This window comes from Vigna unguiculata, chromosome 3 (assembly GCF_037176805.1).
Source record: "Vigna unguiculata cultivar grain cowpea cultivar isolate G323 ecotype 2 chromosome 3, ASM3717680v1, whole genome shotgun sequence".
NCBI lineage: Eukaryota > Viridiplantae > Streptophyta > Magnoliopsida > Fabales > Fabaceae > Vigna > Vigna unguiculata.
Genome location: NC_140794.1, coordinates 55,175,065 through 55,199,366, shown reverse-complemented (window position 1 = coordinate 55,199,366; position 24,302 = coordinate 55,175,065). Strand labels below are relative to the sequence as shown.

The window sequence follows — 24,302 nt, the reverse complement described above, 5'->3', positions numbered from 1 at the left end:
AATGGAAAATGGGACAAGTTAAATATTTAATTAGTTTTATCTGGTTATATTTAGAAAAATATATATTACCGTAACAAACAATAGAACAGTCGATTTGAGGAAACCAGAAGAAGACAAAAAAGTGACACAATGGAAAAAAAATTATTTGATATCTTAAGTGATGTTTTTCATGATAAAATATATATATATATATATATATATATATATATATATATATATATATATATTTATTTATTTATTTATTTATTGAAAATTGATCCTTTCATTGTCAAGGCTTATGCTTGTTTTCATCCATTCATTTTCTCATTCTACCGAAGAACCTCTATGCACCATCTACCATATCTCTCAAATCTCTGCTTTTTTCATCCGCATAAATATCCTTTCAGTGAAGACAAACATAGTGAACTCTTTATAGATAAGAGTTGCACCAAAACTCCTCGTTAAGAAGAAAGATTCCCAACTAAACCCCAAACTAAGGGTTTTTAAGCTGTTAATTTTTCCAAGACAAAATTCTTGTTTTTTTTTTCTTTCAAAATAAGTGAAAAAAGAAACACTTTATACTTTAAACATAACAAAGAAGAAATACTGTGGAGTTTTAATTCTTTAAAGGAGTAATATTTAGATACCAAAAGGTTTAAGAAAAATGAAAAAAGAAGCACAAGGCATGAAAGGTCATGGTCATGAAATGCACTCCTTGACAAACCATGTGTTGTTATTTCATTCAATTTAATAAGTAATGCTGACATACAGTAGATGCTATACTTTTAAAAGAAAATCCTTTAAATATATCTTGATCAGAAAAAGTTCTTGGTTCGTATTTTAGAGTTCAATCTATCACTAACCAGGTAAACTCATCTATCTGTAAGGTGTCACATGGAGCTGTCTTCTTTGTAATGACATCACACTGGTTTGCCTGGCAAACATTACATCACATTTGGAAGCATGTCGTGTAATTTAAATTCCATTTATGCCAAGGCGGAAAGCACATTCTTTGGTTTCACTTCACATCGAAGTTCTTGTTTTTCACTCGATGCAGACCAAAAGGTAAGTACGACAGAAACATCGTTGACCGTTGTTGTCTAACACCTATCTTTAAATTGTGCATGTGAAAAGCCTTACATGTTGCAGGGAGAAGGCGCATTTTACGGGTGTTTGTTCTTGCATACGACAAGCCTAATTGCTTTATGCATATCTATATTTGTTTCACATGTAAGAATGTTAAAAGAAAGGCATGGAATGAGTCAAAGTAGCATGTGAAATGCACTGCGCAAGTTGATGGGTGAAGTGATTAGAGTAGGTGGAGTGTGCGTATAACAGCCCAAACAACGTATGAATCAAGCAATTGTCAGCAATGACAATGGACTCAAACGGAGGAAAAGCATCGATAAAGGGGTGTTGCAGAATTGTAATAATCACACTAGATAGACGATAATAATGTGAGATATGCTCCAGATGTTGGTGTCATTACATATGGTCCATTCCTATAGACACGCTCCAGATATTCCAGATATTCCGACCAACAAGTGCATTCATTATAGTAACATGAGTTTATAACAAAATAAAACAAACATGTGCCGCATTCTAGTTGCATTTGAAGAACAAAGCAATTGAAACATACTGAATGGTACACCAAGAACAAAAGAGCTCTAAGAACCATAACACATAACCATGAACTTTTTTTTCCTTTTTAACCGGCATTCAGCATCAACATTGCAGAGTCTTGCATCCAGATACTAATCAGGGTGAAAAATGCTTACATCAAAATAAATGCAGCTATTTGATAAGTAATTGAAGGGGCAGCACCAAAATGGTACCTGGAACCGAGAACTAATTCACGTGAAAAGCTCATGATTACCATGGATGCATAGAATCATACTTCAAAGTTCTCAAGATTTGACGTTTTGAAAAGCTGCAGTACATAGCTTTGTCTTTGTCAGCGTTCTGTCATGATTTAGCATGGCACTGACACTCTCAACCACCAGAATGATCTGAGAAGTAAGAAGCATGCATAAGTTTACAGGATAACATACAAAAAGTTTAATTTTTTATTAGAAAACTTATTATAGCACAGTTCATATAAGAGCCAAAGTGTTCACAAAAGACCTATGGACAACAAGAACCATCCATGGGTTCATATATTTAAAAAAAAAAAAAAACAAACTCCTTTAAGAATGAAAGTTTCAATTTTTATTTGTTTCGAAAGAGTCTCATACACAAATAAAAACATTAATTTGCTTAAAATTAATATAAATTCCAAGATTGTTTAAAATTTCAAAAATAAATAATATTTATGATAAAAAAGAATATTTGAAATTACAAATTATATCAATTTTAAAAGGTGAGATAATTTATTTTATAAAGATCAAAATTATTCATTACAAAGGAAGCAAAAAACAATAATTTGAACTTTTAAAGATGTCCACGCCAACTTTTACTGTTATATTTGTAAATTTTATTATTTTGTCTTCTGAGATATTTAAAAAAAAAATACTAAGATATTTTAAATTTTGCAAAAAAGTAATTGATAACTGAATAAAAAGAATGAAATATACACTACAAAATCAACTTATAAATGATAATAGTGGTTGATTTAAATTGAGAAAGCTTAATTTGCTTACTAACTAAATTTACAATTTTTGTAAGTTATACTTATACAATATATATATATATATATATATATATATATATATATAAAATTTCATAATTATAAAAAACATGAAATAGTATAAAAATATATAATAATAAAAAGATTACTCTAGTATTTTTCAAACCATATTTATTTTACACCAATTCTTTTTTATTTTAGTTATTACGTAGCATACAAATATAAATAAAGAAAAAGAAAATAATTTGCTTCACATCAAATAAAAAAGAAATGAAAATTTATTATAAATTTAACTCAAATCATTTTGCATTATATGCTCTTAGTTATAATATACAAATTAATGAGATTTTGATAAGCAAAGAGTAATAATAGTTCATTATTTCTTAATCTTTTTCTTAAAATTTTACTGTAATGTTGTAATTGCTCAAACTCACTTTGAGCTTGACCTTAACCCCTTATAGGGTCTTTGGAAGGTAGGTATAAAAAGGGATTTATTTTAAAAGTGAGCTGAGGTTGTCCTCGGGTTAAATTCATAGGTATAATTTTGATACAACTTGCCGATCTCAAATCAATTGACTCAATTTTTTAAGACATTCATTTTCAATAGCAATGAAGTACACCACCAGAATCTAACTAAGTTGGTTTTGAAGTGTGGACATTGAGGAAAGTGAAAAGGGTCAAGATTTTACTACGGGACCCTTGTCCTAGACAGAGGCTGGGGCATGTGTTGATGAGTTAGCATCAATCTTTGGCCTCACAATGTGATAAATATACAAGAAAATACAAATAACTTCAACTAGCATTATTTGATAAACATTGTCTAAAAAAGAATGTCAATAAATTAAATGCAATTCTGATCATGATAAAATGGTTGGTAGATGTAAATTGACGAAGATCTCCATTTGTATATAAACTTAATAGCTAGAAAAAGTTGTGAAGAAAAGAGATACAGCAACAATGACTAGGTGAGGAGAACCGAATATCAGAATGAGTAGAGATAACGCACCTGAAAGCACGCATAAGTAATTGCAGTCGCAAAGTAAAAATTTGCATTACCAGTACCCTGCCCATTTTATTACAAAGATGAGGAACTGCAGATAGACACAAAAATCTATTTGAAATTGAAGGTAAACACAACTCCATACCCTCCATATCCATAAATTGTGCATCACAGGGCTAAGAAGTGAAACCCCAACATAACCAGATAATAGGAAGAAAGAAAACTGCATATCTGAAAATCAAGGAAGTTGATTATTCAAAAGGAGATTATGCGCAGTATTATAAAAGGTTAAAAAAGAAAGAGAAATAACCTTTGAGTTCATAAGCAAATAACCCAAGTAAACCCAAATACAGAGCTGAATCACCAACCTAGTCATAATGAAAACAAAATGGTTACAGGGATTAATCCAGTTTGAAACATGACACAAATTCACAAAAAATTAACACATCAGTGATGGATTTATTTAATGTCTGAGTACTGACAAGTTAGATAAGACAAAATGGTATATAGATCAATCACATTGCAACCTGATGCAAATTCACACAAAACACAATACATATGGACTTCTCAAAGTAGATTGGAGATAGATGCATAGATGAATGACAGATCAATCAGATACCAGCATGATGAAAATTCACCACAAATATCAGTGCTGGACATCTATGTTTAAGTTCGTTGCTCAATATTTACAACTGCACTGATAATATTTTCCCTTCTAAGCGTGTATATGTGAATGTGCTAAGTGTGAACATACTTATTTGCATAATTTCTATTTTGGACGATGTAATCATACAATATCATGCATTTAACATTTAACAGGATACAGCGTCTCTTTCATTCTAAATTATAAAAATATTTTCAGCAACACCCAGATGGACCATCATGCTTAAATTCTAAGAGCTAATTTGGTAAAAATAGGAACTGGTGAAAAAAAAAACAACTTACTGAAGGATAAGATTTCAACATAGAAGATATTGCAATGTATACAAAAGCTAGAAAGCATGGCCGGTGATTAAGCCGCAAGGCTAATGGTGCTAGCATCAACAGAATATTCCCATGAAATACTATCAGGAAGAAATTTCTGAAAAAATCAAAAACTTCTGCAAAGAAGTACCTGTAATGCAAATACCACCAGAACAAAATAAGTGCCAAAGTTCATGAGAGGAATAAAATATTCAAGTCTACACTAAAAGTGGTAGTTTCCCTTCCTATAGCACATACCACAAAACACCAATGTTTGGAGACAGATCTTGTATTGTAAGAATGAAGCCATAGGTTCTGCACAAACAACCTAGAAGTTTATTTACAAGATATAGAAAAACTTGTCATTCCCATGAAAAAAGAAATTGTGACAGTTGACTTTCAACAGTTCTTGATAAAGATAATAACAAAAGAGAATAAAAAAAAATAATATAAATTTCATAATCACAAACAGTGTTCTTCAACAGAGATAATACAGTAAAATCTACCTCCCTCAACACATGGTAAACATATTAATTGTCCCCACACTAAGTTCATTTACTTTTTAAACAATGATGTTGAAAAATGTGCATAGTTTCTTTTATAATAGAATAAAAAGCAATTATTTGATTATTTGAGTGGGAAATGAGTTATTTGAGTTCCCAAAGGGTTTTACTTCAGAGTTTCACACCAACAGTAATACAGTATGACATGAACAAACAACAGTAATATGGACCTAAAATTTTCTAAATCTTACGAGGCTTCAAGGTTGCTTATGTGGTGACTCCAAAAGTCCATAATGGCAGCAGTTACAAACCCAGTACTTCTGTAATTATTTTGGAGTTATCATAATGGTGTTTTCACTTGATATTTTGGATTTTTCATGGACTCTTTAGTTGACCCGGTAACAACTAAGCCCGAATTCTTGCAATTACTATAATAATGAACAAATATGCATATTTATTTCGTTGCTTGCAAAATTGTTTTCAGAAATGAATAATGGTAAAAGTATTTAAGCAAAACCTCTTGAATAACTCCTGTAGACCGCCATACTGCTGGACATAAATACTACAAAGGACTAAGATGTAGGATGACCAAAGCAAAGTCCATAATAGAAAAGACACAACTGGCCTCCATGAGAATACATTTGCAACCTTTAGCTGATTCTTTGCTTTCTCTTCTGAATAACTATCACTTGAGGAGGAATTGCCAACTTCAAGCCTATTCTTTTGGCAGAATAATTTCCTAGGAGGAGCATCAGGACCATATCCCAATAACAATATCACCTGGAAAAGAGGATAATATTAGTATCTACAGATAAATAAATGCAAATTACAGAGAACAAAGATTTGCAGATTATGCTGAAAATGTTATACAACGAGTTCAAGCAACGTCATACTGGGATAATAAGGATAGCAGGGTACAGAGACAAGTGTGTAGCCATGACCCATCCGAAAGCTGCTAATGGAGCTAGTCCTGTTGTACATCAGTACAGTTTCAACATTACACAAAATATTAAATGAAGATCACAAGACCACATATATAAGGTGATAATGATCTTTCTTCCTCAGTTCTCACAACTACTTCCAAAATCTAATAAGCTAGCTGAATATAGCAATAGGGAACCTCTACACAGAAGTGGATATCAAATGGACAAAGACATGTAAATTCAATGGTAATAATAACAAACGAAATATTGCCCTTGTATCTGAAAGAAAATATGAAAAAAAAAAAGGTTAAAGAAGACGAATATTGGACATAAAAATTGATAGTCAGGGCTCAATAGTCAGCAAACTTACAGAAAAAGGTATACCAGACATAAAATTTGATAGAAAACACAAAAGCAATGCTACCTAAAGAAAAATTATTCCTCAAATTGGCTTGGGGCATTCAGTCTTAGTAATTACTAAACTATTATATGTACCCAAGTTCAACCGCCTTTAGTAGTAGCCATGTTTTATTGGTTTAATTGCTCAAATAAGAATATATATACACACACACACACACATATATATTCCTTTCTATTCAACACAAAAATAAGACCAAGAAACATTTCAGGAAAACAGAAATATAATAAAAATAAATGGAAAACCGTTTATCAAAGTCCTTTTGCATAAAAGTAACCTTTCAGCTAAAAATTGAGATTTCCCACTGTACTTCCCACAAGAACTTCCCCAAGAAGCTAGAACTACGAGTACTTTTCATCACACAACAACGCCAAGCAAAATTCATGTTTCAATATTAGAAAGCAAATAAATCTTAACCAGAAAACAACTAACAAATACCAATTAAACATGGTAGGAGTGAGTCAGTAGAATCTAAAAGTTCAGAAATTATAACCATAGGTTATTAGCTACTTACGCGAACATGCTCCATAAAGAGATAACACAACCATCAAATTCTCAATTGCAGATGTGGATAGACCAACGCATGCAACTATTGTGAAAGGATTCCATAAGTATACAAGAGCAGCAAAATCTCCTGAAGGAAGACGCTCTGGAAACAGTAAAGATACAATCAAAAGGGATGAAAAGAATTTGCATAGTTTCAAAAAGATCCACAACCAGAAGGGAAAATTTTAACATTAAATTTTAAAATATGACCATCACCTGCCCTTCACAACAATAGTTGCAAATACCCTGTTTTATTCTCATTCAGTAAAACACATTATCTTTTTCCTGGAAAGGGAAGCATAGTGTTTGTTATGATACAAACACTAGACAGACACAGACCTCACCATCAGTTTGTTCACAGAAACCACACAGACGTGTGATGATCAACAAGGTGTTTCATTTCCTACCTTTATTTTTTCACATTCAACATAATATCCCAAAAGAGGAAAGAAAAGCAAGCCAAGAGTCAAAAGGGGCACTCCTTGCATATCTAATTAATAGTACCAGTAATCTTCATCAAGTACCATGTTACAATTTTCTTATAATGCAGCATGCACAGAATAAAATTTCTCTCTTTGATTGCACAATATATCTTTATCTGAAAAGGATCTTCAAACTTATACACTAGTTTTATATATCACTTTAAAATAACAAATAAAAATGGGAGAAGCACATACAACCATAATCATATGAAATTTGAACAGAAGGATCATACTAGAAGCACATGCTAACAACCTGAATTTTCTGACAAATCACGAAGGCCAAGTAATTGTAAGCTTGAACTGTATGCCACCTGGAGTTTTTCACCAGCAGCACAAATAAGCATTGCACTAACCACATCTGCAATAACAAAAACCAAACTATATCCGGAAATGAGTTGATTATTTACTGTTTAACAAAGACTGCAGCAAAGATAAGTGAACACAGGGGTAAAGAACTGCATATACAAGATTCAAAGGCAAACAGCATTACAATTATAGATACGAATTATTGAGCACCGAAGGTCACAACAAGTATGATTCATGAGCTGTTGAAAATAGAAATAAACAACTGAATAGATACTACTAATACTCATCAGTAAAAGGCGGAGAAAGTTACCCGCATAAAAGATGATCAGGCTGTCCTTCAATTCTGAAGCATCAATAAGGTAAGTCGAAGTCATTACAACATAGGAATTTCAAACTTAGTAAGTCAGTCCATTTAAATAAAGCAACGGAACAAAATCTGACACAATTGAGAACAGGTACCTTTTAACTGTAAGCGGGCCGAGAAGTGTCAATAACAAAGGGGAACCATGGTACATTGATCCTGGAAACACGAAAAAGAGTCTAAGATTTTTTACACAGCACTAAACAATAATATAAATTGATCCAATGAACGAATCTGGAAATGGAAATACCAGCATAGGGTGAAACTGACGACTGCTTCAACCAGTAACCCTCAGCCACTGCGAAAAGAGAAGTTGAAGTTGATAAGAAAGCATGGATATAGGAATTAAAGGTAGTTCAGGAAGAAGAAGAAGAAAAACATACGACGGCGGATGCTGGTGAGGGGGGTGGAGACTTCAGGGCGAGAAGAGAGGTTGAGGTTTTTGGGAAAGTAAAGGAGAATAAGCCTGAACACGACGGAACCTATGACCCAAGTCCAGAACCATGGAACCTTCTTCTTCTTCGTCATCTTCGTCTACCTTTACGTGCTGCGTCTTCAGATCGGAACTTTGCAACTGCTTCTTCCCCTTGCCTCTGGCTTTTTCGGAGGAGGTATTCAACCAAAACGACTTTTACCGCTGTCGTTACGCTTTTTTATTTAGGCTTAATTACTCTAGGATGATATTTTGACAGGAGTATATCAATTTGGTTTAGTTTTAAAAAAAAATTGAATGTCTTTGGAATTTTTGGAAATATGTTTCAATTATGATCCTTTAAAAAAATATATTATTAAGATATTTTATGTGTTAATTTGTATTTTTTTTATTTTTTTTAATTATTATCACATGTAAGGTATCTGTGTGACACATAACACGATTTGATGTTACTTCATTATCATGTATAGGGATATAAAAAAGTGGGTACGGTATGGGTAATAGTTCTCTCATATTCTACCGAGATAAATATATATCATATCTCGTACCTGTACCTAGATCCGTACGAATATTTGTTATGCAGATATCCACATAATGTTTTAATATACACGGGTATCCGCAAAGATTTACAAAAGAAAAATTTAATATTTAACAATATATTTTAACCATAAATTCAAATAAAAATACAATGTAAAATATTTATAAATTTCAAACAAAGTGCAAATAACACATTTAAATAGTGTTGAATTACAATTTACAAAAAAAATGAATTTTTTTAAAACCAAATGATAAAAAATAACCCATTCAACTTCAATGTGTTAATGTTTTTTAATTAAAATTAAAATATAACGGGTACAGGTATCATGGGTACGAATAATATGATACTCGTACACACTCTATTAACATGCGGATATTACAAATAATCGTACTCGTTATCCGCTGGTATCCATTTACAATATTCATTTTTTACTCGTTGCGGATTTGATCCGTGGATACATATTTTTTTGACATCCCTAACCATATGTCATTGTATTGCTTTCAATTTAGTCTTTATATATGTTTTCTTCCATTCAATTTAAGATTTAGGCTCCTACTATCGTCTCTTTGATCCAATTTTTTTTTTCTTCAAAATATAGTAATATTGTTCCTCTTTAGACCAAGTTTATTATTTATATAAATATTATACTAATATATTTTACTAAAAAAAAAATTAACATATTATATTATTGCATATTATTAACTCATGTTTTGTTTATTATTGATTTTTTTTTTCAAAATAGAACAATATTATCTTTCTCAAATTTGAGACCAAATATATTATATGTATGAATATTATACTAATAATTTTTATTAAAAATGACTTTTTAACATATTACATTATTGTATATTATTAACTCATATTTTGTTAATAATTTATTTTACTACTAAATTTTAATTTGAAAATCACTACTTAATTTTGTAAAAATATTTATACTTAATTAATTTTAATTTTATAAAAAAACAAATTTCGATTATAAAAAAAACTGTAAAAAATTGAATTAAAAGAGACAGACCAAATATATTATTTGTATGAATATTATACTAATATTTTTTATTAAAAATGAATTTTTAACATATTATATTATTGTATATTATAAACTCATATTTTGATTAATCATTTCTTTAACCACTAAAATTTAATATGAAAAACAATACTTAATTTTGTTCAAATATTTATACTTAATTAGTTTTAATCTGTTAACAAAACCTGGATTAAAAAAAAATTCGATTATTAAAAAAAACTGCAATAAAATTGAATCAAAGAAACATAAGTAGAGATTAAATTATATCAAATAGACATATATAGACACAAAACTGAAATCAAGACACTGACACTTACACGTGACATTGCCCTAACACGTGGCAACAATTTTTTTGTAAATATATATATATATATATATATATATATATATATAATTAAAAAATTTTAAAACAAATTAAAAACCCACACATGACACGTGGCGTGTTGTTAACATGTTGGTAACTTTTTTCTTAAAGTGGACTTAATTGAGACATTTTTAAAAAAATTGTGGTGTAATTGAAACTTTTTTAAAAGCAGGACCAAATTGAAACACCTTTGTCAAAGTAGAGACCATTTAAGTAATTAAACTTAGTAAAAACATATCCACCAAAATATAAAGGTTAGAATATTGTTACTCATTTTAGTATCAAAAACTTAAATAGGTTCCCTCAGTATCTATAACAATACATAAAGATGATTCATTGTTTTGTGTCCACATTTCAAAATACCAATTTTACTCTTTAACATATAATTATTTATTACATTATTGAGAATTGACAGTTACTTTTACAAGTTTTTTTACACAATCGTCTATCTCTGATTCTTCTCTTTTTCTCTATTTATCAATTATTCTTTCATATTTTCTGATATATTTCACTTTATTTTTAATAAATATAATTTAATTTTATATATTAACTTAAAAATAGTACATTATAATCACGCATATTTAGATGCGTACACACAGGCACAACATTACATAGTTCTCAATTGACATTAAATAAAAGTAATCATAGTTCATACCAACAAATAACATTAGACAACAAAATAAATCTTAATAATCTATTCACAAATAATAATATTGGTGTGATGATTAAAAAATAACCCCGACAAACACACACACATACACATACACACATATATATATATATATATATATATATATATATATATATATATATATATATAATTCATATTCACTAAAAAATATTTTTCCCAACATTGGCTTCAAAAATCCTAACTAATATTGAAAAAGAAATAACAACAACTACAGAAATATTCAAATAGTTTAAATAAAGAAAAAAATGGTATCACTTACAATAAAGAAAATAACAATTTACATAAATTAAGCTAAATTAAGAGATAAGTTATTCATATTCATTTGTCACACGTTATAACACTTTTCGATCAATATAATATAATATTATTAAACAACAGAGTTTTACATTGTGCAAAACTTACAATTTTTCATAATTTTCTAAAATCAATTCACAAACTAAAATTTATCCTTCCACCACTCAAATCTCACTGATACTCACAAAATGGTCATCAATTTCCTAATTGTATCTATGCTCTACAAAGAAGATATAATTTTAGTCATCCAACCTGAGGTAATGTTGACTCACATTTGCTCGAACAACATGATACCATGTTGACCAAGACGTAACATAAGCGATAACCAATTAAATTAAGATCATGATTAAAACACATTAGCATGATATTAAGTTAATTAAAGTGATTAATCATGTAGACCATACCCATCTATGTAAAAGTCTATAAACACAATATAAATAACACACACGGTCAATTAATTATGTTTTATTATTACATTTACTATCATATGATGCACTTAGTTGACTTAAGCCATTGAGTGTCTTTTGCAAGCATTAGTGGTGATAATGTGGGTTTGGTCTGGTGGGTCGACCCGCAAAAAAAAATGCGGGACAAGTTTAGACATTAAGCTCAATGGTCCCCAAAAGTCTAATCCGCATAACTCGTAGTCCGTGCAGACTGGCCTACGACCTGTATTAAAAAAATAACTTGTACTTATGTATATTGATTACTTTCCTTCGAGACTTTTGCATGAACTTTCCCAATTTTTGCATGAGTGGAAAAGTGTTATGTATGTTTAAATGTGCTAAAAATTTGAAGAATACATCGTGTATGTCAAAATACAAATATGAATATGATGAAAATGTTGAATTATCATTTTGTCATTCAACTCCCAAAAGTCTTTGCTTAACTTTGTGAACTTGTTAAAGTTTTCAAATTTGTTGAACATTAAACATTTTATCATAAGAATTTAAAAAAAAGGTTAGTTTGCAGGTCAAAACTTATGCAGATGAACCAGACTTTTCAGCCGAATTTTCAACGCAGAACAAGCCTAAATAAACTGGGTCGGCCAACCCTAACACACAGACTCCTTTCAATCCTAAGGACACGTGGACCTAAAACATCTCTACTAGGGATGTCAACGGGGCGGGTAGGGTACGGGTAGTAGCTCCCCCGTACCCTACCCGCTGGATAAATATTCGCCCCGTACCCGTACCCATATCCGTCGGGTATCCGTTATGCGGGTACCCGTCTATTTTTTCATATCCGTGGGTATCCACGGGTACCCGCGGGTATTTACAATAATATTTAAAAAAATAAATATTTAACCATAATTAGTGTTTGGATTAACAAGTCCCCTTTCTCCGATTGATTCTTGAAAAACAAACAAATAAAAAATCAACTACCAATTTATATTGTAGTTTATTTTTGAATAAAATATTAAAGAAATTACTAACTTACCAATTTCCACCTCTTGCAACATTGTATAAAGTTTCATGTTGTCCAATTTTAATCTAGAAGAGCCTTAAAACATAAGAAGTTACATAAGAAGTTCAGTAAAAATTTCTAACAATCACTTAATTAAAATATCTAAGTAAACGTGTTAATTTCATTACGTTCCATGTTGGTCCATAACAGATATTGGAGACACATCAATGCCTCCACAGTATCTGGAAGTAATTTATTCTGTTGTGGGGTAAGAATCTGACCACCATTATTGAATAAAGACTCATAATATTTTCTACTAATATATATATATATATATATATATATATATATATATATATATATATACATATATATATATATATATATAATGGGTATTTTTCTGAATTAAAGTTTAACGGGTACGGGTATCCACGAATACGGATACTATGATACCCGTACCCGCCCCGTTAACATGCGGGTATCAAAAATATCCGTACTCGCGGATATCTATTTTTAATATTCATTTCCTACCCGTTGTAGGTTTTATCAGCGGATACCCGCAGGTATGGATTTTTTTGACATCCCTATTCTCTACCTAAACATAAAGTTAGAGATTATGATACATTTGAAGAATTTTCTACTAAGATCTTTACATGATATATTTGATCTTGTACGAACAATATTTATACACAAATCTAGTAATTAAATATTCTATTAAACCTTGAACATAATTGTGTTACAATAACAACAAAAAATATATATTAAATTAAACACATCAATTTGATCTCTGCACAATATTTCAAGTTTTAAGAACTGTTTTTTTTTTTTTTAAAAAAACTTATTTCTTCAAACATAATTTACCTTAGAATTTTAGTGTTCTCCAACACACAACTGTACCACCTCAAACAACATAATTATAAAATGTTCATAGAACCTAACATTTAAATCTCAACTGATCTATACATAAAATTCTTCCATGGAATTAAATGTCAAGAAAACTTTCATATGCAACCAACACAAAAGAAAAGAAGAATTGAAATTTATGAAAAAATAAAAAATTCATTTTAGTTAGAATTAATTATTGTGATGACGTTATCACAAATTACTTAAAAATTACAGTAACCAAAGAGGTATAACTCATCTTTTTAATTTTAAAATATAATTAAAGATAAAATAACAAATAAATAAATATATATATATATATATATATATATATATATATTATTAAGTAAGGAAAGAGGTATTTTTTGTTTTTCTTTACAAAAATAAAATAAGGTAATCTACTAAAATTATATTACGTTGTTCAAATACGAGTGCTTTAGAGTATGCTTTATAGTATGTTTTATCGTTTGAAATGTGTCTGTAATTGTTCTCAATATTTGGATAACTCATCTTTTTAATTTTAAAATATAACTAAAGATAAAATAACTATATATATATATATATAATATGGATTAGTTTTATTTGTATACTGTTATAAAAATAATATTTTTAAGTGTTAAAAATGAATATTTTTAAGTATTGAAAATGGTTTTAGTTTATGTGTGATTTTTAAATTTTAAAAATTATTTGTTAAATAATGTTTCAAACTAGTATTTAAAAACTAGTATTTAAATTGTGTAATATCTAAGAAAAATTTAACCCCGTAGGTCGAAAATAGTAGATCTATTTATTTATTAAACTTAAAAAGTACATCTTTTGATTTTAAAATTAATGATTAGATAAAAATAAAGCTATAAATTATATATATATATATATATATATATATATATATATATATATATATATATATATATATATATATATATATTAAAAATACTTGCGTGCATTCTTGTAAAAAATAATAAAATTAATAATAATATTTTTATTATTATAATTTAATTATAAAGAGTTTAATTTATTTTGTTGAAAAATGTTTATTTAAAAATTATAAAATTAAATAAAATGTCAAATTGATAAAAACAATTAAATTAAAGAAATTATTATTTGAAGAGTAAAATTGATAAAAATAATAATTTTAATTTAAAAAAATTTATTTAAAAGATAAAATTAGAAATAAAATATAGACATCAATCAGAAATTTTTTTTATATATAGGTATATTTAGATGTAATACACGATGAATACAAGTTAACCTAATTAGTAAAATATTAAATAGGATTTACAGATAGATTTCGATTACAAATAACAGGAATCCGTTGCATAGATATCTTTCCTAAACTATTGATTACAAAACTAGTTTTAATCATACAGAATCCATGATAGAAAATAGAATAAGTCATTTTATTTGATACATTGAAATATTTTTTAAATAAATTAATAAATAAATTATAAAATAGTTGATTAAAAACCGAATAATTAAAAATTTAAAAAATATGATTTAGAAACACAAGAAAAATACTAGAATTAGGTGATAAATTGACATATCTTCAAATAACCAATATATTAATATTTTAATCATATTTCTTTTATATTTCAATACCATGTAAAATAAAATACATTCAATTTATAACTTATGATAATAATATAATAATATATTAATAATTTATATTACAATATAGTGCCAGTATATCATTTTTCTTGAATGATCATATATATATTATAGGCAAGTCTTAGGCATCTGTTGTAATTTAATCTCTCTCTCTCTCTCTCTCTCTCTCTATATATATATATATATATATATATTAAATAAATTACAGTTTTAAAAATGATTTAAAAATATGAGTTTTTGTTAATTTATAAATTAAAAAAAGTATATAAAATAGTAATTTAAAAGAGTGATTTATTATTAGGTAGTTTTAAGAATGGTTTGAAAGAGTGATTTATGATTAAAAAAATAAATTTAAACACATACTAAAATGGATAGTTTTCAAAATAATTGATTAAACTTTAGTAACAGAAGATTAGAATATAATAACGGTTTGCCTCTACAACAAAGATTGAGATAAAAGAATAATAGAATAGTATATCCAAACATAAAACACAAAAATAAAACAGATTTATCTCAACTGAATACAAGAAACAGAAAACAAATAAAAAACAAATTTCAAACAATAAAATCAAAAGATAAAAAACAGGAAAAAAAATAGATAACAAACAAAAAACAAATCAAGCTCTATTATAAATCGAATTTAATTCATTGATTGATTAATATAGAGATTTGCATGTTATCAAATAATGAAAAAGTACGGTTTAACAAATAAAAAATAATTAGTACAAAGATAATAATTTAGTAATGTTTGAATTGATAATAATTAGGCAAATTAAAATCTTGAAAAATGTGGTAACTATATTTGATTTTTTTATTTTATTTTATTGAAACGTAGTTACAAAGTAATAAATTGGATGCGTGGAGGCATTTTGAGAGCATACTTGTCGAACAAGAGAAGAGTTGCAAAGAGATAGAAATAGCGAAAGCAAAGCAATTCCAAACACTTTCACCCTATTACGCACTCCAGAGGAAACTCTCACTCTAGAGGCCCACCCACCCCTTCTCACTCTCTCTCTCTCTATCTCTCACAGCACCTAATTTCTTTTTCTTTTTTCTTTTATTCAAAAACAAGACAAGGAATAAAAGCTCTGAATTTTGGATTGTCTTCTGTTTCATACAATTTCGATTGCAATGGCACGGCCTAATCAAGAGGCGGTTGAGACTTTCGTCAGCATCACTGGCTTGCCTGAGGCAGTAGCGTTGCAAAAACTCGAGGTATTTTCTCCTCTCTCTGTTTTTTTTTCTTCCAATTGTGAAAGTGCTTAATAGGTTTTGATTGGGATCCAAAAGCACAAATTTTGACATAATTTGTAATAGTTGTTTAATTGATTAAAGTTAGGGTTTTGGGCATTGCTTGATCACTTTAGTTATTTTTTAATTGTTTATCAATGTTTATTACTTTTTGCTTTCAAATTATGTCAATGGGACTCGTTTGCATATCTATGTGTTTTTTAGGTGAAATCTGCTGTTATTCGGTTTTTTGTTTTTTTTTTCTCTCTAGCTCAAATATATAGATGGATTGTCTAATGTCTGATACTTTTTGGAGTCCTCCTTATATCCAGTTCATGGATATCGGCATAGAGGTGTAACTTTAGAACTTTAGTGAATGAACACATAAGTCCTCTTGTGAATAGGGTGCAAGCATTATTCTAGAAATATAGGAAATATGTTTTCTTTTGTTATTTTCATTTGTTTTTTTTTATCATTATATGAAGTTAAAAGTGGGGTTCAGTGTGCAGAAAAAACTTAAGTACTAGGACGACATGTTTCATCACTAATGAAAATGTTAGAAATCTGCTTTAGAGTAGCGAGTTCTGGTAAACGAACAATGAGGACCAATGACCCCAATGACCGAACTGATCTATTTTAGCCATTTGTCTGACCTCAGATGATTTTATTTCTATTAGATGCTTATACATGAGATTGAAATCTTCTTATTGCAATAATTTATTTTTTCATAAGTGATCAATTACTCTTCTGTGAGCTTTTTCTTTTCATTGCTCTACACAGATGATCTGATTGTTATCCTATAAAAGGATCGAGTGACCGGTTTATTTGTAGTTAACAAGTTATGTTTACTTTATGTAACTAAAGACTGAACAAGTTATCTTTACTTTATGTAACTAAAGACTGAATATATTTTCAGTGGGCTCAAGTGGTTATTTTTGTATATATCCTCTTCATTGTTTAAATATTATTTTATGTCAGGAGCATGGAGGTAATCTCAATGAAGCAGTCAATGCACATTTTAGTGAAGGAGACAGAAATTTAACGACTGGGTATACTCTCTTTTCCATTAGTAAGCAAGTGATCATTGAGAATATAACCCATTTTACTGGTATTACTGTTTAATGGTTGCATTTTAATTCTTTATTTTTGGAGTTTGATATTTTTTTAATTCCTTCGTGGCCAGCTCTCACAACAGCTCTGCTGCATTTCCTCAAGATGATTTCATGGATATAGATGATCAACACGATGCGGATGTTCAGAGAATTCCATCACTTCCAGCTTTAGCAGCAAATCTCAATCCGTTTTCTCTTCTTGATCCTACAATTGGGAGAGGTATATTTGGTACTCCTCTTGATTCAACTGTCCAGGCACCCTTTGTTACACATCCTAGAGAGGTGAGGGAGATTCCTATAGAGGTTAAGGATGGTAACCAATCCTCTACTCAATCTGGTCATCCATCCATTGAAGATGTCACTGGAACAGTTGATGCCGATGGTCCGGATATCCATGGGACTGTCATAATTGACAATGACGATGATGACACTCCACCTGCCCAGAGTGCACATCGAGATGAGCAAAACCATAAGATCTTGGCTGATACCTCACTCAATAGCAGTGCTAGACCTAGTGCTCCTGAATCTGAGAATTTACCAGATTATAACAATGAGATAGAAGAAGAAATGCTTCGAGCAGCCATTGAGGCTTCTAAACGGGAGGCTGAGGAAAATTACAGAAGTCACAAACTAGGCAGACAAACTGTATGTGTTTTTCTTGATGGATTTTCTTATGCTTTGGTAAACATGATGTCTGTGTTGGTATTTATTCTTCTCTTGGTGCAGGACTCAACTGAATCAGGATCACAGTCTAGGCAATCGTATTTGGAGGATCCCGAGCTTGCCCATGCAGTTTCATTGTCTCTGAAGGTATCCCTCTAATTTGTATTTTCTACATCATAACAGAGTTTTGAATTTTTTTTATCATTAGAAATTTCAAACCTGGATTGCTTCTAACAAATGAGTTTTCAGACAGCTGAGCAAGAAAAAGCATGGCGTGTACAGGGAGGAGATTCTGAATCTCCACCAGCCGGGCCATCTAAGTCATCAGAGGCTGGACTAGGGGAAGTGGCATCTAATGGAAGGTATGTTATCTCTTCTACTATGCTTGCTGTGCACCTGTAGCTGTTGCACACTGCTGCAATAAACTAAGTATTTCCTTCAAGGTATATTCTCTTAGATTGTCAAATTTGAAATGGGCAATTGTGGTCATTCTAGGTTGCAGGCAGGAAGCTTGTCCTTTCATGATGAAGCTGAAGATGTAGAGGAGCAGCCACTCGTTAGGAACAGATCTAGGCATATATCTTCAGGATCCACAGGATCAGTCAAAGATGTTGAATTTGCGGAGGCTAGCACACTACCAAGCACAGAGCCACAGGAGACCAGTAATCCTCCTCATAACAGAAATTCCTTCCCCTCTGATGAGGTATAGCCTTTAAAATTTTCCTTTTCAAAAAGAATTACTATGTTATTACTTGCCACGGCATTTCAACTTGTCCCTGCCTCTCAATTTCCAATGTCTGACTACAATGAGATTGCAGTGGGGTGGCATATCTTCAGAGGAGCATGATGAAGCAGTAATGCTTGAAGCTGCAATGTTTGGTGGAATCCCGGAAGGTACTGGATACCAGTATGCTTATGCACCACATGAGTTTATGCACGGTAGGGGTTCTAATCCTCGTCCCTCATATCCCTCATATCGCCCACCTTCTCCAACACTGGCAGCACAGCGTTTGATAAGGGAACAACAGGTATGTCTTGTTTCTCAAATAGTTTGGAGTTGTTGGTTGTTGATGGTCTAATTGTAGCTCTTGCTGTCTGTTTGTTCATGCAGGATGATGAATATCTTGCATCATTACGAGCAGACAGAGAAAAAGAATTGAAGGCCAGAGAAGAAGCTGAGGCTGCTCTTGAAGAGGAAAGGCGGAGAGCAGAAGAAACTCGCAGGAAATTGCAGGAAGAGCAGGTAGTGCAATTATAACTGATAGCACTTTTTTCTCTTGCCCCATGCTTCAATCCTCCTACCCGGTTGCTGATTGGAGTCTGGTTTTAGTCTTCACACTCACTAGAAATGGCCTTTATAGCTAACTTGCTAGAGTTACAATATCGATTTTGAGGCATATTTTCCAATATTGTATCGCCTATAGAATGGGTTATCTCCACTTAATTGAAGGAGTGAATGTTAACAGAACTTAGAGACTCTTTAACTAGTATTCAAAAATAAAAATTCTGGTATAAATATCTCAGTTAAGAATCGGTCCATACTTGGTCCCAGAAAAAAATCTGTATTTCGTATTATGTACTTGTTCTGTATCCTGGATGTGTAGCCTTGGGCAGTTCCTTGCTATAAATTGATTCTGTCTTAGGTAAAAAGAAAACAAACATTTTCAAATTGCTTACTATTGCATTTTGCATAAATTGTCAGGAATTGGAAACTCAATTAGCCGCCAAAGAAGTTTCCCTGCCCCCAGAACCATCATCAGATGATGATAACGCTGTTAATTTGCTGGTAAAAATGCCAGATGGCAACCGTCGTGGACGCCGATTCCTAAGATCTAATAGGCTACAGGTGATGTTCTGTTAGGAAGTTTCGTTCTCCCCCTTTTTTTTTGTGCACAATTGTTCTAATCTTGCTTTCCTTCCGGAAATTTTCAGTCTCTGTTCGACTTCATAGACATTGGTAGGGTGGTGAAACCGGGAAGTTACAGACTGGTAAGAAATACCATTACCTTTCAGTATTATTATTGATACTAATTTTTCTGGGAGATGGTTGATGTGTACTGTAATTTTAATGTGATTGTCTTGGATGTTATTGTTGGGACAGGTGAGACCATATCCTAGGCGTGCTTTTAGTGATGAAGAAAGTGCTGCAACCCTGGCTGAACTTGGCCTAACCAACAAGCAAGAAGCTTTGTTTTTGGAGTTAATCTGATGCATTGTTGGAATTTGCTACAAAACAAACTATTTGAGTTTTTAGTTTATTAAAACTAAAATATGAACCCCACAATTCACAGACGGATGTGACATTTTAGTTTAATCTGGGTTTGTACTGTCCGGGTGATGCAATTTATAAATTTACAGATCTACATGAAATACAGTACTGTCAGTTTTACTTGTGATTACTAAATCCTTATTTCCATTATTTGTATGTTTTGCGGTAAGATTGAAATAATTCATGATTAATGAAATTGCAGATGTTCCATTATGTGCCCACCTTCTTTTTCAAAGAATTCTAACTCCAATTTAAAGGCTACTTGTGCTCTATTCATATTTTTAGTACATATAAAAAAAAAAGTCAAGCTTACTTGTACCATAAGATCACTTAAGAGATATAATGAATTATTGTACAAAGCACCTAATACTTAATAGACTTTTAATTATAGGTTATTCTTTAAAGGTCAGCTCTTAGAGGTGTCTCCATAATTTTGTTTTGGTTCAACTAAGGGAAAAATACCTAAATAGAAAGCATTCATTTTACTTTTATTTTTGGCTAAATCTAGAACAAACTAATTCAATCAAGAATTAGGTAGCTTGGTTTTGTTAATAACATTTATAATATTTTTCCATTGATAAATAAATGGATAAGGGATTCGTACTGCTTAATTCAAATAATTTCTTTTAACTAATATATCTATATATCTATATATATATATATATATATATATATATATATATATATTCGATCAGTAAAAATTGGTAGTATTTTGTTCATAATTTTATTTTAGCTACACATGTTCTGTTCATAAGATTCTTTAGTTAAACATGAACTATAAACTAAGGAATAATTAGGTAGCTTGATTTGGTTAATCTCATTTTATATGTATCAATATAGATTCATTTCCTTTAACCAATATATCCAAACGAATCAGAGTGGATTGTACTCCGTCCATAATTTTCTTAGCTGATCATAAACCAAACCAACGAAAATTAGGTAGCTTGATTTGATTCATCTCATTTTACATGTATCAAATCAAAATACAGATACAAAATTTGTTCAAAATCTAATTTTTTTTAAGCAAACCAATATTTAGTGCAAATATATACAATGAATATAAAACTAAAGTCGATTAGTTTCAATCAATGTTTTAAAATCCTACTGGTCAATGAACGGACATCAACGAAATTATTTTAGGATTTTAAAATATATAATTAAAATTAAATTAAATCTCGGTCTTAACATTCATAATACATATAAAAGTTGAAATAAAATTTATGTATCATACTTTAATTGAAATTTATATATATATATATATATATATATATATATATATATATATATATATATATATATTCATTCTAGTGTGTGTGTTTTTTTTAAATAATATGAATTATATTTTCATTTTGTGATGATGATGAGATGAGTTGTGAAAGAGGTGGAGAATTAAACTTTAATGTTTTTTTAGTGTGTTTTTTAAATAATATGATGAATTATAATTATTCTTAGCTTAGTACGAGTTATTTGATCTCTTTTAATTTTGTGAGGATGGTGATGAGGTAAATTGTGAAAGTGGTGAGCAATTAAACTTTGATGGCATGACTATTGAGTATGGGTAAAATGACTATTGAGTATGGATAAAATGAGTGGATCGTGTTTGGTGTGTTCAAATTTGTGCATTGATGTATTTGAGGCTTTTTTTTTTCTAAAAAGAATAAGTTTATATGACATAAGGAAGTCCTTAAATAACTGAGATATAGTTAATGGACCATTTTTATACACATTAAAACTTTTATATTTTTGCAATAACACTAGGCTGAACCACGAAACCATTGGAAGCCACTTTAAAAATGAATTCTAGATAGTTTTAGGGGTTTGGAGTGTCGGGCATTTAGCTAAATAGTGTTGGGTGCTATTCAAAAAATGAAGTACAAAGAGCTTCAGGGACTATAGCGCTGGGTGCCAATCAACCACGGATAGGTGCGACCTTGAATTTTAGTTCCAATAAGCTCTTGTGATATTTTCACTCGGTGAGAATGGGTGTTTGAGAGTGTTATTTTTATTTTTTGGTGTGTTTTAAATTAATTTGGAATAATAGATGTATAACATGAGTTTTGTGTGAATGAAGTGTATATAATAGTTCCTAGGGAGGGAGTATTACTTTAATGTGATATGATGATAGGTGGTGTATGAATTCTTTATGGACACTTTCTTGACTTTAATAGTATCAAACTCAATTAAGATGATTTATAGTGATGAGAGTTGAAGAAAATTTCTTGTCTCTCAGTGTTTAAGTAATGATTAAATTAGTAGTATGATGTTAAGTAGAATGTTACAATTGACATTAGCTAAAAACATTCTCAATAAATGTAAATAAACTTTATTAATACCAATTAAAAAATCTCATCATTTGACCAAAAAAATAATATCTACTAAAAATATATTTTATTAATAATAATAAATTTAAATTAACTTTAACATTTAACTATTTTTTAATATTTAATAATAATTACAATACTTCGTTTAAATAATAAAATTAAATTTTAATAAATTTAATTTGTCTTATCAAATGTAAAACAATTGAAAAATTAAACAATTTTAAATGAGACAATTTAAGTTCAATATATTCGAATATATTAGAAATGGTAAAATTTTCTATATAAACAAGTAATTATATTAAATAAAAAAATTAAACTTTCGAAGTTATTTTTTTGTATTTAATAATGTTTTTAAAAATGTTCATTTAAGTAATAAAATAATGCTTATAACAATTTTTAAAAATATTAAAAATAAAAATAAAATGGTAAATTATTATATTAATTATTAATTAATTTTTATTCACATATTAAATACTTTCATGTTTATACTAGTAAAAAAAATAATTATTAACATAAGAAATATAATCATGTACTAAAATAGTTTATTTATGTAACAATCCTATTGTTTAATCATTCTCAATTGTAATTAAGATCGTAACTCAATAATAACATCAATAATTATAATTATATTGAGTTACAATTTTGTTCTTAAACTCAATAAGTGAAATATCATGTGTACTTCAAGATAGAAACTAAAAGCTTGATACAAATACAATCTCTGAAGAGACTAACATATATCCTCTAACTCATTTTTATACTATTCATTTAGTGGCTAGTTTTTGCTCTATTGCTACTATCCCCATCAATCCTAACTCTGCTCTCCTAAATATGCTCTCCTAACTTGCTCTCATATATACATAATATATTATCATCGTAAGAGTAGGAGAAACAAAAATAAGTTCTAGTGGAAAGATATCATAATTTTGACCAAAATCTTAAATTAAGGTCAGTTATCTAAAGTCCAAACATCAAACTACAGAAAAATTTCTAGACTCTTGCTTCCAGAAGGCTAGTATATTGAATAAACTCGTGAGACTATGTCTCTGATCCTCATATGCTCCTTCTATACAAGGATAATTCAAGTGGAACATCACATATCTCATATATCTCATCCAATACTGAAAGGGTTAACTTGACGAGCTCTCTATGATCCTCTCTTGTATCATATGGTCTGCTCTGTGAAGCCTCCTTTGATTCTCGCATCTTATAGCATCCTATCCTCTACATGAGTTTGATACTAGTAGAGACATGATAGTCCCACATTACAAGTCTCATCCACTATATTTGACTTCATCCTAATTAGCATTTTCTCAGAAAATAACTAAGAACCATAACACATTTAACTTTTACAAGTAATCC

The 24,302-nt window shown here is 29.8% G+C and overlaps 2 protein-coding genes across 4 annotated transcripts; one reads left to right on the top strand and one right to left on the bottom strand.

The window, feature by feature from the left end:
* Positions 1-1,395: 1,395 nt before the first annotated feature.
* On the bottom strand, positions 1,396-8,748 carry LOC114179440 (GPI transamidase subunit PIG-U). 2 transcript variants are annotated; one of them, XR_003603468.2, is made up of 15 exons: positions 8,491-8,748; positions 8,358-8,405; positions 8,206-8,266; positions 8,057-8,089; positions 7,694-7,818; positions 6,927-7,061; positions 5,965-6,041; positions 5,589-5,851; positions 4,827-4,883; positions 4,551-4,719; positions 3,916-3,973; positions 3,751-3,836; positions 3,612-3,668; positions 1,815-1,988; positions 1,396-1,733 (listed from the first exon to the last, which is right to left on the bottom strand). XR_003603468.2 is itself a non-coding variant. In XM_028065783.2 (14 exons), exons 1-14 carry the CDS (start codon positions 8,633-8,635, stop codon positions 1,887-1,889), a joined length of 1,416 nt encoding a protein of 471 aa, XP_027921584.1. In that variant the 5' UTR covers positions 8,636-8,748; the 3' UTR covers positions 1,396-1,886. The 2 variants fall into 2 exon arrangements, 1 of the variants encoding a protein (XP_027921584.1); XM_028065783.2 differs by having other exon boundaries at positions 1,396-1,988.
* Positions 8,749-16,253: 7,505 nt separating this feature from the next.
* LOC114178876 (plant UBX domain-containing protein 8-like) lies at positions 16,254-20,772 on the top strand. Of its 2 annotated transcripts, XM_028065011.2 has the most exons (11): positions 16,254-16,563; positions 17,557-17,627; positions 17,762-18,335; positions 18,417-18,500; positions 18,603-18,715; positions 18,849-19,056; positions 19,172-19,381; positions 19,465-19,596; positions 20,056-20,199; positions 20,286-20,342; positions 20,455-20,772. In XM_028065011.2, exons 1-11 carry the CDS (start codon positions 16,480-16,482, stop codon positions 20,560-20,562), a joined length of 1,785 nt encoding a protein of 594 aa, XP_027920812.1. In that variant the 5' UTR covers positions 16,254-16,479; the 3' UTR covers positions 20,563-20,772. The 2 variants fall into 2 exon arrangements, with proteins under 2 accessions (XP_027920812.1, XP_085526372.1); XM_085670246.1 differs by having other exon boundaries at positions 17,762-18,500.
* The last annotated feature ends 3,530 nt before the right edge of the window (positions 20,773-24,302 follow it).

Coding starts and splice junctions, on each gene's coding strand:
- LOC114179440 (XM_028065783.2), bottom strand. CDS start 8,635: ATGACGAAGAAGAAGAAGGTTCCATGGTTCTGGACTTGGGTCATAGGT. Junction 8,267..8,357: donor GTCAGTTTCACCCTATGCTG/GTATTTCCATTT, acceptor TCGTGTTTCCAG/GATCAATGTACCATGGTTCC. Junction 4,884..5,588: donor CTACAGGAGTTATTCAAGAG/GTTTTGCTTAAA, acceptor TTGTTTGTGCAG/AACCTATGGCTTCATTCTTA.
- LOC114178876 (XM_085670246.1), top strand. CDS start 16,480: ATGGCACGGCCTAATCAAGAGGCGGTTGAGACTTTCGTCAGCATCACT. Junction 18,501..18,602: donor CAGTTTCATTGTCTCTGAAG/GTATCCCTCTAA, acceptor ATGAGTTTTCAG/ACAGCTGAGCAAGAAAAAGC. Junction 20,200..20,285: donor TAAGATCTAATAGGCTACAG/GTGATGTTCTGT, acceptor GGAAATTTTCAG/TCTCTGTTCGACTTCATAGA.